General features: G+C 42.6%; 1 protein-coding gene across 1 annotated transcript; it reads right to left on the bottom strand.

Annotated features, from left to right (window-relative positions):
- Nucleotides 1-821: 821 nt before the first annotated feature.
- On the bottom strand, nucleotides 822-15,020 carry LOC310691545 (vomeronasal type-2 receptor 116-like; the record flags this gene model as incomplete). Its single annotated transcript, XM_083471407.1, has 4 exons — nucleotides 822-1,972; nucleotides 3,171-3,297; nucleotides 12,044-12,253; nucleotides 14,763-15,020. The coding sequence occupies 4 exons, from the start codon at nucleotides 15,018-15,020 to the stop codon at nucleotides 1,071-1,073; spliced, it is 1,497 nt and encodes a 498-aa protein (XP_083327533.1). The 3' UTR covers nucleotides 822-1,070.

Below are 15,020 nucleotides of genomic sequence, written 5' to 3'. Positions count from 1 at the left end.
GAGAAATTCTAGAGGGGCCGTCCTGTTAGAATGCCACAGACTGTAATGGATTGCTTTGAAGTCATTTCAGCACAAGATGGAAATAATAATAATTGTTTGATAATTATTAGGGTTGCCATACTTCCAGAATTTCCTGGACATAGCCAGGATTCAGCTGTCGGAAACTGTTTGGGCAGGACTATATGGAACTGGCAGAAATGACTGGCAGAATCCGAGACCAGGGAGAAGAGTCGGTGGAAGAAGATTGGGAAAAGTTTAAAGACTATTTACAGAAATATTGTAAAATTAATGAATGTTAGAATGATGTTGGATAGAAACTAAGTGGTTTATAGCTGTAATGTTATAAGGGAATATGAGAAAATAAACTATTAATAGGTAAAAATCTAATGCTACAATATTTTAAGATTGAAGACTAGGATAAACAAAGAGGGGAGGGATTTGCTGAACTATCAAACTGAACTGGAATACAGAAGAGGGAGGCGTGAGGAGGTCCGGGAAATAAGCAAATGAAAGATAAGTCATTGAAAGATTGAATTGTTTTTAACTATTTTTATTTTGTATTTTTCTTTTTTCTGTTTTTATTTTGTAATATTTTGAAAATCTTAATAAATATCTTTTTTTTAAAAAGGAAACTGTTTGGGCAGGAATTGCTGAGATGTCCGGGAAAATCCAGACATATGGCAACCTGTGTTGGTAGTGTAGATTTGGGCGAATTTCCATCCAATTTTGTCTCCAGTCCTGCTCACCACTGAGAAGTGGCCCCCAAGAAGGAGAGCAAATGAGGGAATATGGCCCCCCTCCATTGTGCTTTCAAGTTAGCTTATGAAGGTTAGCTGACAATAAACTGAATAATACCAAATTTGAGAGGGCACCATTGGCTCCCTTGGTCTGCCCTAGATTGCTAAAAAGTGAAAACTTCTGGTACCAGAGGAGGAAAGTCATCACAGACTGCCTAATAGGGCTCTAGTCTGGGGCACCTTCTCTTGGTGCTGTGCCTAACTGCAGTGTTTTTCCATCATGCTTCTTTCTGTGTGAAGACATGACAGGAGACAGGTGGCACTTCAGGTCATTTATTTCTTTCTCTTTATTAACTGTTCTCTATTGTTCAGCTCAGGCCTCATCATAATGACAAAGCATTTGGGGAAAAAGATACAGCTCAGCAGTCCAGCCCCAGAGGCCAAAATGGAGAAGATCTCCACTGCCACCATGTATTTCCCCTTAGTGCTCAGGTAGGTTGGAACAAAGGATACCCAAACACTGCAGAAAACCAACATGCTGAAGGTGATAAACTTGGCTTCGTTGAAAGCATCTGGAAGCTTCCTGACTAGGAAAGCCAAAGTGAAGCTGACGACAGCTAGCAAACCCATAAAGGCCAGTAGACAGTAGAAGAAGGTGGCATAGCCTTCATTACATTCAACTATGACCTCACCTGCCAATGAGTGCATGTCAAAATCTGGGAAGGGGGGAGCCGATCCCAGCCATGCTGTCGAAATGCCAACTTGAACAAGGGAGCAACAAAGAACAATGGAAGTTGCTAGCCTTTTCCCCACCCATTTGCTCATCCTGGAACCTGGTTTAGTGGCCAAGAAGGCAAGAAGCACTGTCATGGTTTTGGCCAAGACAGACGAAACAGCCACAGAGAGGGTGATGCTGAATGACGGTTGCCTGAGCATGCAAATCACTTTCCCAGGTTGGCCAATGAACAGCAGCGGACAGAGGAAACAGAGCAGGAGGGAGACTAGGAGAGTGTAGCTGAGGCTCCGGTTATTGGCTTTGACAATAGGCGTGTCCCGGTGTTTAAGAAAAGTTCCCAACACTAAGGAAGTTACCAGGGAAAAAGAGATGGCAAACAAAGCCACGCTGATCCCCAAAGGTTCTTCGTAAGAGAGGAAAGTTACAATCTTAGGGATGCATTGATTTTGAGCCTCATTTGGATGCTGATCTTCAGAGCACTGGAAACAAGAGTCTGTGTCTGAGAAAAGGAGGAGTTGATAAGTCTCAGTGACAATTCATATATTTACATATTTGTAGAGGTGACCAAGGACTTCCCTGGTTGTTACAAGCATAGCTGTAGGGTAACTGGGATAGAGTGGGAATTCCTGCCTTCCTGCTAACTTGATAGATACCTTGTTAAATCCAGCAGGATAAGTCCATGCCGGAAGAACTATCCAATTGCCAGTGGTGTGCTTACATTGGTTGATTTGTAAAATCCATATAGAAAGAAATCTCGAAGTGGTTTACATGAAATATAATCAGGACGAGGCGGAATCAAGTCATATTAAAATACAACAACAATCAAATAAAACTTCTTAAACGAAAACAGAGTGCCAATATTTACTTTAGATTAAAAAAAAGTTTGAAAAGAAGGAATCTGACTCCAGGAAAGCCTATGTAAGCATATATGCTTTCAAAGAAACATTTAAAGCTGATTACTGGAGCTGCTTCTCAAACCACTCAGGGGAGGGTACAAGGGTGGGTGCTGCCACCACGAAAGTCCACTTCCGTGTTGCCACCAAGCAGAGCTGGCCCAGCCATTAGGCAGGGTGAGGCCGCTGCATTTGGTGGTAGAAGACCCCCAGGTGGCACTTCTATGGGTGCCCTACTTGCCTCACTGCCCTTGCTAGCAGCGGAAAAGCACCACCACCATTGGTGTCGATTTGGGGCCAGATTGCATCCATTTGGGGTGAGATCTCATGCAAACCGATGCTGCCTGGAAGGGCACACAGCAGCAGTAGAGCAGGCAGTGTTGGCAGCACTTCCCGCTTCACCTCTAGTAGCAAAAGAGGACACTACGCCCCAACCACCAAGTGACAATCAGCATGGTTTCTTTGGAAGATCTTAAGGCTGAACTTGGTCTGACTGGCCCTTTAGGTGTTGCTGGACTACAACACCCATCACCCCAACCGTTGGCTGTGCTGGCTGGGCCAGATGGGAGTTGGAGTCCAGGAGGATCTGGAGGGTCACAGGTTCCCCATCCCTGCCTTACCACATGTCTTCTCACAATGGTGGCTCTAATTTGACAGGCGGGAATTCTGGGGTTGAGGAACAGTAGCTCTCTCTATGCAGAGGTGAGATTTAAGTGCCTGTTCAAAGTTCAACTCTCATTTCTCTGGACATCTTTGGTTCTCACTTTTCATTTGCTTGAGAATACCGTGCTCTTTGTCACTTACCCTCTAGAGCTGAAATCTTCCCTTCTTGGCATGGAGAACAGGTGTAGCAGCAAGATGGTGCACCCTCCTTTGTGATCTTCTGATAACCAGGCTGGCAGCAGTCATTGCACACCGAGACGGGGGGCACCTGTCCATAAACGACAGAAGACTGGGGAAAATGGTATTTTGTTTTCACCAGCTGGTGTTCATTGGTGTGTTGTTGTTTTTTTAAAAAAAATATTAAAGATTTCTTGGTTTACAAAAGTATATGCAATGTCTCTTTTTCCACGTTACATTTTCTACAGATCAGTTTCATTTGCTGAGACATTAGTGGTACATTAGGAAGAAAAGGGGGAAAGAGGTGGAGGGGGGAATGGTGGGTGGGGTGGGGTGGGGTGGGGTGGGGTGGCAATGCTTCTATTCTACTTACTGTATTTTTCGCTCCATAAGACGCACCTGACCATAAGACCCACCTAGTTTTTAGAGGGGGAATGCAAGAAAAAAATATTCTTTAAAGGGAGCACTGAGCAGAGCCTGTCTGCATCCCAGGCTCTGCTCAGAGCTCCCTTTCACAAGCTGTGTGGAGCGTGTGTGTGGCTCGTTGGGGCTTTTGACAGGCTGCCCTTGACCCTCCTTGGGGAAAAGCCCCCACACAGCTCGTGACAGGGAGTGCAGCTCTTGGGAGCTTTTCCAGGAGGTGGGGGAAGGGACAGAGGAGCTAAGCCAGAAGCTAGAACAGCAAGAGGGAGCGCTGCACAGCGATCCCTCTCGCTGTTCTGGCTTCTGGGATAGCTGCGCAGCCTGCATTCGCTCCATAAGATGCACACACATTTCCCCTTACTTTTTAGGAAGGAAAAAGTGCATCTTATAGAGCAAAAAAATACGGTAGTGTATGTGTGGGGTTTTGTGTCAGTGTCGCTTCTGCGGGTCCTTTTTGCTATTCACTTGTATTCCTTTGGTGGTGAGAGAGGTTAAGCAAGTGAACTGCTGCTATGAAATGATGGCATTTTATCTTTTCTGGTTGGTAGGTCAAATGGTTATTTCCCCACTCCTAGCAGGCCAAATGGGACAGGGTGACTCTCCATCTGTCCATCAAATGTGGGTGTGACTGTCCATCTGTCAATCATCTAACATCATAGCGATATCAGATGCTGATGCTTCTTGTCGGGACTATGAAGTACAACACGGGGATGTTTGAAACCCTTTTGCAAACAGCCTCACTCTGTTCCTTTAAACCTCCGAATTATTCTTTCTAATCCTTATTGATGCTTTTGTTGTTGTTTTTTATAATAGTTTTTTTATTGCTTTTTTCCAGGGTAAAAATACATCATCAATGGCTCAACAAAAGCGGTTTTACAGAAAAGAAAAGAAATTATAGAAAGAAAAAAGAAGTTCACTTTTTCACATCAATTTTCATAATCAACCAGACTTCCCCACGTCCTCCATCCCCTGCTTTCTTTACAATGAAAATAAACAGCAAATTAATACCTTATTTCAAATGTTTTTGTGTTTTCATTTAGTTATATAGTCCACAATTTATGCATTTCTAAATCTTAACTTAATTTCCATCGCTTACCAATTTCAATACTGAAGCATGTTTTTCCAGAACACTTAGCAAATTCTCAACATTCATGTAACTTATAATGTTTTTGTAAATAGTCCTTAAATTTTTTCCAGTCCTCTTCCACTGCGTCTTCTCCCAGATCTCGGATTCTGCCTGTCATTTCAGCTAATTCCATGTAGTCGATCAGCTGCGAATGCCATTCTTCCAGCGTGGGTAGCTCCTGTGCCTTCCAGTATTTGGCTATAAGAATTCTTGCTGCTGTAGTTGCATATAAAAAGAAAGTTCTATCTTTTTTTAACACTCTCTGGCCCACAATGCCCAGGAGGAAGGCCTCTGGTTTCTTGTAAAAGGTGTATTTAAACACCTTTTTCAACTCATTATAAATCATTTCCCAAAAAGCCTTCACCCTCGGGCATGTCCACCAGAGGTGAAAAAAAGTTCCTTCAGCCTCCTTACATTTCCAACATTTATTGTCAGACAAATGATATATCTTTGCAAGTTTGACTGGGGTCATGTACCACCTGTATACCATTTTCATAATGTTTTCCTTTAAGGCACTACATGCCGTGAATTTCATACTGGTGGTCCACAACCTTTCCCAGTCTTCAGACATAATGTTGTGCCCAATGTCTTGTGCCCATTTTATCATAGCTGATTTGACTATCTCATCTTGAGTATTCCACTTAAGCAGCAAGTTATACATTCTTGAAAGCACTTTCGTCTTAGGTTCAAGTAATTCTGTCTCTAGTTTTGATTTTTCCACCTGGAAGCCAATTTTTTTGTCTTTTTTAAAAGTCTCTAAGATTTGGGCATAGTGGAACCAGTCTCGCACCTTTCCTTTCAGTTTTTCAAAACTCTGCAACCTCCAAGTATCACCATCTCTTTCAATTATCTCACAATATTTCAACCAGCCACTCTCCATATTACGTAATTTTATAGCCTTAGCCTCCACCGGTGATAACCACCTCGGGGTCTTACTTTCAAATAAGTCCTTGTATTTAGTCCAGACAATGAATAGAGCTTTCCTGACAATATGGTTTTTAAACAGTTTATGAGACTTTGCCTTGTCGTACCAAAGATATGCGTGCCACCCAAAAGCGTTACTATGCCCTTCCAGATCTAGGACATCGGTGTTTTCTAACAGAAACCAATCTTTCATCCAGCAGAGAGATGCAGCTTCATAATACAATCTTAGGTCCGGCAGGGCAAACCCCCCTCTTTCCTTTGCATCTGTTAAAATCTTAAATTTTATTCGGGGCTTTTTGCCCTGCCAGACAAATTTCGTGATATCTCTCTGCCACTTTCCAAAACATTCCACTCTGTCCACGATCTGAAGGGTTTGAAACAAAAACAACATTCTTGGCAATACATTCATCTTTACTGCTGCAATTCTTCCCGACAAGGAGAGTTTCAATCTTGACCAAATTTCTAAATCCTTTTTAATTTCCGACCAGCATTTTTCATAATTATCCTTAAATAGATTCAAATTTCTCCCAGTCAAATTAACCCCCAGGTATTTCACTTTTGTAACCACATTTAATTCTGTTTCCTTCTGGAACCCATCTATTTCTGAAGATGTCAAGTTTTTTGCCAAAACCTTAGTTTTTTGTTTGTTCAACTTGAATCCCGCCACCCGACCAAACTCAGAAATTAGTTCTAGAGCTCTTTTTGTACTGGTTTCTGGCTCCTGTAGTGTCAAAACCAAATCGTCTGCAAAGGCCTTAAGTTTATATTGCTTTTCTCCGACCTGTATTCCTTCCACCAGCTGATCCCTCCTAATCAAGTTCAGCAACACCTCCAGGACAGAAATAAATAGCAAGGGTGATAGGGGGGCACCCCTGTCGTGTCCCTTTTTCAATTTTAAACTCCTCTGTCACCACACTGTTTACTATCAATTTGGCCTTTTGTTCTGAATAGATTGCTTCAATACCATTTTGAAACGCCCTTCCCACTCCCATCCCTTCCAAATTTTTCTTCATAAATTTCCAAGATATATTGTCAAAGGCCTTCTCCGCATCTATAAAAATCAAAACTGCTTTCGTGTTCATATTTGTCTGTAGTAGCTCCAAAACATCAATAATATTCCTGGTGTTGTCAGACAAATGCCTACCAGGGAGAAAGCCTGCTTGGTCCTTATGAATTACTTCGTTCAAAACTTTTTTCAGTCTATTTGCTAAAATATCAGCAAAAATTTTGTAATCCACATTTAGGAGTGAGATGGGACGATAATTTTTAAGTTGAGTCTTTTCAGATTCCAGTTTTGGTATCAGAGTGATGAATGCTTCTTTCCACGATTCTGGTGCCCCCTTCCCTTCCATAATCTGGTTGCATACCTCCATTAATGGCTGTATCAAATATTCCATCAGTGTCTTATAATATTTGGAGGTAAGCCCGTCTGGGCCTGGGGATTTGCCTATTTGCATATTCTGAATGGCTCTTTCAATTTCCTGTTGTGTTATTCTATAGTTCAGGGCTGTTTGTTTATCTTGTGTTAACTTTTGCAGGCCATGGCTTTTTAAGAAGTTATTTATTTCCATCTCTGCTTGTGGTCCTTGGGTGTACAACTTTTTAAAGTATCTCTGGAAACACTTTCTAATTTATTCTGGTTTCTGAATACATTCTCCTTCAACCTCCAGATTGGTAACAAAGTTCAATTTTTGTCTCTTCTTCAGCTGCCATGCCAGCAGCTTCCCACATTTATTCGCCGATTCAAATGATCTTTGTTTCACCTGTTTAATTTTCCATTCAATTTCTTGGTTTATCAATTTTGTATATTGTACTTGACAGAATTTTATTTCTCTTAAGACTTCTTTTGATTTTGGATTTAGTCTCAATTTTTTTTCTCCATCTCTTATTTTATCCAAAATCTTGTCCTTTTTACCATTCCAGAGTTTCTTCTTAATAGTGTTCTGTTGTATCAGGAACCCTCTCATAACGGCTTTGCTCGCGTCCCAGATTGTTTTCTTTTCCACCGAAGTGTTCAAGTTTATTTCAAAATAGTCTTTCAACGTTTTTTGGGCCTTCTTCACAATCTCCTGATCTCTAAACAAATAGTCATTCATTCTCCATCTGAAGGATCCAGCTGGTGTAAGTCTCAAATCCATTTTCAGAGCATTATGGTCGGAGCAAGTTTTAGGGCAGATCTCTATTTTTTTTGTCTTAGGTGCCAGTCCTCTTGATATCCAGATTTGGTCGATTCTTGTCCATGATAGGTGGGCCTCAGAAAAGAAAGTTCCCTCCATACCTAGAGGGTTCTTTGTCCTCCAAATGTCGATCAAGTCCATATTGTCTGTAAGTTCAAAAAAAGTCTTTGGAAGTCTGCCATCCTTGTTCAAGTTTTGGTTTTGTGACTTATCCATGTAGGTAGAGACTACCCCATTCATATCTCCCATCAAAATGATGTTGGTATAGTCAATATGGTCCAGCATTGTCTCATGCAGTCTCTTGTAAAATTCCGATTTCCCATCGTTTGGTGCATATATTCCAACTATCAAAAATTTTTCTCCTTGTGATTGTATTTCAATCGCCAAAATTCTTCCTTGTTCGTCTTTAAATACCAATTTTGGTGCCAGGCTCTCCTTTGCATAGATCACTACTCCTCTTTTTTTTACCAGTTTGGTGTAGTGGTTAAGAGCGGTAGTCACGTAATCTGGATAACCGGGTTCGCGTCTCCGCTCCTCCACATGCAGCTGCTGGGTGACCTTGGGCCAGTCACACTTCTTTGAAGTCTCTCAGCCCCACTCACCTCACAGAGTGTTTGTTGTGGGGGAGGAAGGGAAAGGAGAATGTTGAGACTCCTTAAAGGGAGTGAAAGGCGGGATATCCTTTCAGCCATAAATAATCTCAGAAACAACCCAGACATTATAATTAAAGAAGCAGACAAAGGTGGAGCTGTCGTCATCATGAACAAAACTGACTACATTCAGAAGGCTCACAAACAACTTTCCAATACCGCCTTTTACACAAAATTGGACTCAGACCCCACACAAGAATACAAGAAAGAACTAAACAAGATTGTTAAGGAGCTACCCCCACACATCCAAGAACAGATCCTCACCAACACACCAACAGAACCTTGACCAGGAACTTTCTATCTTCTACCCAAAATACACAAACCAGGAAATCCAGGACGCCCCATCATTTCAGGTATTGGCACTGTTACAGTGGGTGTCTCCGGTTATATGGACTCTGTTCTGAAACCATATGCCATCAATGCTCCCAGCTATGTACGTGACACCACAGATTTTCTGAGGAAAATACAATCTTTAAATAATCTTCCCGACAACACTATACTAGCTACTATGGATGTGGAATCTCTGTACACCAACATCCCACACAACGATGGTTTACAAGCCATAAGGAACACCATATCAGATAAAACCACAGCGGACCTTGCCACCAAACTCTGCCAATTTGTCCTTACCCACAACAACTTCAAATTCGGTGATGACCTGTTTCTTCAGATCAGCGGCACAGCAATGGGCACCCGCATGGCCCCACAGTATGCCAACATCTTCATGGCAGATTTAGAACAACGTTTCCTGAACTCCTACCCACTCAAACCTCTCTTGTACCTGCGATACATTGATGATATTTTTATCATCTGGACACATGGTCAACAGACCCTGGACACCTTTCACCAGAAATTTAATGATTTTCACCCCACAATCAACCTTACAATGAATCAATCTATGCAAGAAATACATTTTTTGGACACTACTATAAAAATACAGGATGGGCGCATAGACACCACCTTATACCGCAAACCAACTGACCGACAAACATATCTACATGCCTCTAGCTACCATCCCAAACATACCAAACAGTCCATTGTATATAGCCGGGCACTACGTTACAGCCGCATCTGTTCCAATTCTACAGACAGAGACTCTCACCTAAGGGATCTACAGCAAACCTTCTCAGAACTAAAATACCCAGCAGATGAAGTTAGACAACAGATCAACAGAGCCAGACTGATACCCAGAGAGAACTTGCTGCAAGACAGACCCAAAAAAGAAAATAACAGAACACCTCTAGTCATCACATACAGCTCCCAAGTTAAAACAGTACAACGCATCATCAGAGATCTACAACCTCTCCTGGACAATGACAGTTCTCTTTCTCAAGCTCTGGGAGGAAGACCTTTCATTGCCTACAGACAGCCACCCAATCTTAAACAACTCCTAACCCACAATAATACTACAACCAGACTTAACACAGACACTGGCACCAGAGCCTGCAATAAACCCAGATGCCAACTTTGCTGCCACATACACCCGGACAACACCATTACTGGCCCCAACAACATCACACATACCATCTCGGGACTATTTAATTGCTCATCGTCTAACATTGTGTATGCCATCAAATGCCAACAGTGTCCTTCAGCTCTCTATATTGGACAAACAGGCCAAACCTTACGCCAAAGAATAAACGGACATAAATCTGACATCAAGAATCACAGAACAGAGAAACCAGTAGGAGAACACTTCAATCTCCCAGGGCATTCTATACAAGATCTCAAAGTAGCTGTTTTACTACAAAGGAATTTCAGAAATAGACTGGAAAGAGAAGCTGCTGAATTACAACTCATTACCAAACTTAAAACCATGAAAAGACCTGGGCTTAACAAAGACATTGGATTCTTATCTCACTATACATAACTAAACCATTTCTCACCTTCCCACCCCTTGCCTTTTCCTGTAAGACCTATTACAGTCGTTAAGAGTCGTCAACAGGCTCTCCCAGCTATCTGCCTATCTCCCATTCCCACCATCCTTCTGAGTAACACCCCTCCCCACCTTCTCACTATATAGAAGGATCTGGCAACTTCTATTTCAGTGTATCTGAAGAAGTGTGCATGCACACGGAAGCTCATACCAAGAACTAACTTAGTTGGTCTTTAAGGTGCTACTGGAAGGAATTTTTTATTTTGACTATGGCAGACCAACACGGCTACCTATCTACTCTTTATATTTTATATACAGTTACCGCAGTCCGATACAACTTGTATCCAGGCAGATCGGGAGCCAGGTTTCATAACTTTGTAATCCACAGGTAGATAGGAAGAGAGACCACAGTCTTTATCCACTTACAAAGCTGTTATAACTTTTTTTTTTTAAGATTTAAGCAGTCTAGATCGGGTTTGCAAAGTAGATTCCAACTTCTTTTAAACTCCTTTCAATGCTTCCGCTTTAGAGGAGTCTTTGCTCGACACTTTAAACAGAGCCGGAAGACTGACTTCCTTTTTAGCGTCTCCCGCTTTCAGCCAAATTTCTCCAAATTTAGTTCAAATGGAACCTCAAATTTCTTACTCACGAGTAAGTTGTTTCAGTTCAGTTGTTGAAGGAAGAAAGGTCAGCGCTGATCAGCAGCAGCCGCGCGGCTTCACTTCCGCGGAAAGAGCGATGGATTCACAGCACCGCTACCCCCTCCACGTTCCGATACCCCTTACGGGGTCTCTTCTGCGTTTCCGAGGTCGCTTCTGGTGCCCGCCGAACCCCATGGCCACGAGCTCACTCTACTCGTGGTTTCTCTAAATGGGTCGTCGCTGTGCCGCAGCGCACGACCCTTTTCCGCGGAGCCCCTCTTCAGCAGCTGAAGAGGACCGCCATTGCTGAACGCGCCGCCTCCGGAAGCCCTCTAATCCTTATTGATGCTTTTGAATTATGGTGCTGGAGGAGACTCTTGAGAGTCCCATGGACTGCAAGAAAATCAAACCTATCCATTCTGAAGGAAATCAGCCCTGAGTGCTCACTGGAAGGACAGATCGTGAAGCTGAGGCTCCAATACTTTGGCCACATCACGAGAAGAGAAGACTGCCTGGGAAAGACCCTGATGTTGGGAAAGATTGAGGGCACACGGAGAAGGGGACGACAGAGGACGAGATGGTTAGACAGTGTTCTCGAAGCTACAAACATGAGTCTAACCAAACTGCAGGAGGCAGTGGAAGACAGGAGTGCCTGGCGTGCTCTGGTCCATGGGGTCACGAAGAGTCAGACACGACTAAACGACTAAACAACAACAACAATCCTTAGTACCTTGTAGTTCTCTTCATGATCATCACCGCTAGTTGCCACCACAACATTCTGTACTACTTAATTTCAAAAAAAACCAACAAAAAATATTTACCTGGCAAAGGATGAATAAATGCTTCATTTCACCCACTTTAAATCTGTTGTCCACCCATTTTACGCTGTAATTCTCTACTCACGGACCTGAGAATGAGCCCCATTGAACTTGGACTTAAATCTGAATAGATACATAGATTGTGTTGCTGGTGGATAACCTTTATTTTCATATTAGAGAGGGAGTGTAGCTATTGCCTTACTTTGGTGAATTCTCCATGCCACTGAATTTTTTCCTCATCAATGGTGAACACTTTCTCTGGAGGAGCCTGAGGATCCAGACTTCCTACTTTGATCCTGACATAGGATTGATTTGGGAAAGTGATCAAGTTGGTAACATCAAAACCGGCTTCTAATTCTCCACGTTCATTAAATCTAATTTCATCTCCAGCACTGTTGTTGAATGAGATCCTCTGAAGAAATGAGTGGAGCTTCGCATGAGAGAATTGAAGAACTTTTTAAGTCTAGGAATACACCCAATGATCTATTTACCCCCAGATAATTTTGCAACATGGCACGCTAGTCATAGGGATGGGGAATTCAGTTTAATTTGGGTTTTAATGTGAACCTCCCTAAATCACACTTCCTAAAATAACATGTGATTCAAAACACAGCTTTTCTTCTAAATTTGCTCTTCCTTGAATTTTGCAATGCGGTTCCTCCCATAATGTGTGTACATTAGGGGAAAGTATATGCAAAAATGAATATATTTGTGTACATTACATACAGAATACATTCTGCCAGGGAAAATCATTTGCAAAAAAAGGGGGGATGCATGCTAAAATGCTAATGAACTTTCATGAAGACTTTTTTATTATTGCAAACTGATGGTGAATGGAACTTAAGACTGGAAAAATGTGCATCTGAGAAAAGATGAAATTGACGGAATCTCCCATCCCTAAGCTGAACATTTCACACCAAACCACATGACATTCAGGGACACTGGGGAGACATTACCTTCCAGGGTTCCATATTTAGATGTGTCAGGCTACCTTCATATTTCATTGCTCTGTGACTGGATCTAGAGCTGTACATACTATGTATGGCATGTGCCAGGGCATAGACTGCATTGTAGATACTGTAGCTGTGGCCAGTCATGCTCATTTCAAAATAAGGTGCAGGAAGATTCTCCAGACTCTCTTCTCCGGTACATGTGTCAGTGATGTTTGGTGACTCAGAGGAGTTTGAAACAGAGCAAATAAATGCTTGTTCCCATAAATCCTTGATAAAACCATCTCCGTATGCATAATAAGGGTTTGCACCCTGAACAAATTCTTGGAAGCCTTGAACTTCCATAGAGTGAATTGTGAAGGAGATTGAACCATGGAACATTTGCATATCAAGAAACCTTTGGAAAGGACTAAATGTGAAATCGATTTGGGCTGTTGTAATCCACACCTTTCCTGCAGAATACATCTCTACAGAATCAGGAAGTATTAGAGGAATAAACTCCATCGTCAACCACACAATAGTTGCCACCGCCTGCATGGTGGTAGATTCTCCATATACAACAATAGCATTGGCTTTGCTTTTCATGAAAAGTGGGGTATTATTAAAAATGTGCTCGAAAATTTTTTGTACGCTGGTCATCCTCATATTCTTTTTAATTCTTTCTGTGAAGGCCAGACAGATTCTTAAATGGGAAAGAACTGGTTCCAAAGCATCCAAGAAATGTTCTCCACTGTCATCATCTATAGTGATGAGACCTACCCATCTCCACCCAAAATGCAAAAGTAGGTGGGCAATTCCCTGGTATTGAAGTGCTTCATTGGGAGCCATGTGGTAAAAGGAAGGAAAATGAGATTCACCACTCACTCCTGGTTCAAATGAGCCATATGACAGCTGGGCAGGGAGGGCAGGGGAGATGACAGAAATTTCAGAGGTGAAATAGAAGAAACACCTCATCACATATTATACTTTTATTTATTTATTTATTCTTATTACTCTAGTTTTTAAATAGAGCCATAAAATGATGGTGGAGGCTCTATTTTGGTGATGCCAGAATGGCTGCATTCACACACAGGAAAGAGATATTAGCAGGCTTGGGGAGACTCTGTCAGGAGTGTGTGCAGGAGCCAGGCCCTGTGACTAGTAGGGCCTCGCAGGACTGGGGCCTTCCTGAGTTTGGCCTGGAAGGGCAAGGCGTGGCCGCACAGGTGAGGCTTGGCAGAAGACTCATAGCATCTGGTGGCAAGGGCCGGGAGGGGTCGAAAAGACCAGCATTTCCCTCTGGCTCTTTGCCACAGCAACATGCTACCCACCTATGTGTGCTTCAGCTTCCTGACTCCTGGTATCCTGACTCTTGGACCCTTGGCGTCCTGACTCCTGGTTTCCTGATTTGTGGACTCTTGGCTTCCTGACTCCTGGACTGCTGATTCCTGATTCTTGACCTCTACCCTGGTCCCGACATACCAAGCCAGGACTCCGACAGCCTATAACCCGGACTGTGACAGACTTCAAGGTTTACAAAAGAACAAAAACCTTCAGGAAAAGACATGTGATGGTGGGAATGACGAGCTTACCGTACTCTGGCTCTCACATTGTTCCAGGAGTTGCAGAGCAGAATGCATACAACCCCAGAATTATTATTATCCCTTATCCGTACTCTAGAGTAAGCATGCATACTGCAGCCTAAGTTAACATCAGGGCAGCAAATTTCACTTTGCCATGAACCTTTGCAAGATAAAGCAGGCAAGACAGTTTTCTGGATGAATATGGATATTAAACAGGCAGCCTTGAGATCCCCTTTATAAAGAGATATATGCTCAAAGCTCCATTTTGTACCTCTCTGCAAATATCTCATTTTCTCTCAAACCCCACCCAGCATTATTCTTCCTCCTCCTCCTAATTAATGAGCATGCTACCAGAAAGAAAAGGGAAGGGTATGAGATCAGGGGAAATCCCCACAGCCGAATACCCTACCTGGGGGATCTTGTAAAGGCTCAAGACCTTCGCCATGTGTGCGGTCGTAGCAGAGCTAAGTCCTCCGATGACGGCCACAAGCTTTTTCTGGATGCCACAGTTATAGTTTGGGAAGAACTGGAGTGAATTGCAGAGCAGGTCCAACGTGGCCCGGTAGGTATTCCTTGCAATGGAATTGCTGTCATAGATGTGGAATCCAAGAGTGACATTAAGCAAGATGCTGGGATTTTCATTGATCTCTTCTACAGCAAAAACCAT

The sequence above is a fragment of the Podarcis liolepis genome (genome assembly GCF_965112155.1).
Source record: "Podarcis liolepis genome assembly, chromosome: 13".
Classification (NCBI taxonomy): domain Eukaryota; kingdom Metazoa; phylum Chordata; class Lepidosauria; order Squamata; family Lacertidae; genus Podarcis; species Podarcis liolepis.
This window is presented reverse-complemented; position numbering and strand designations above follow the sequence as displayed.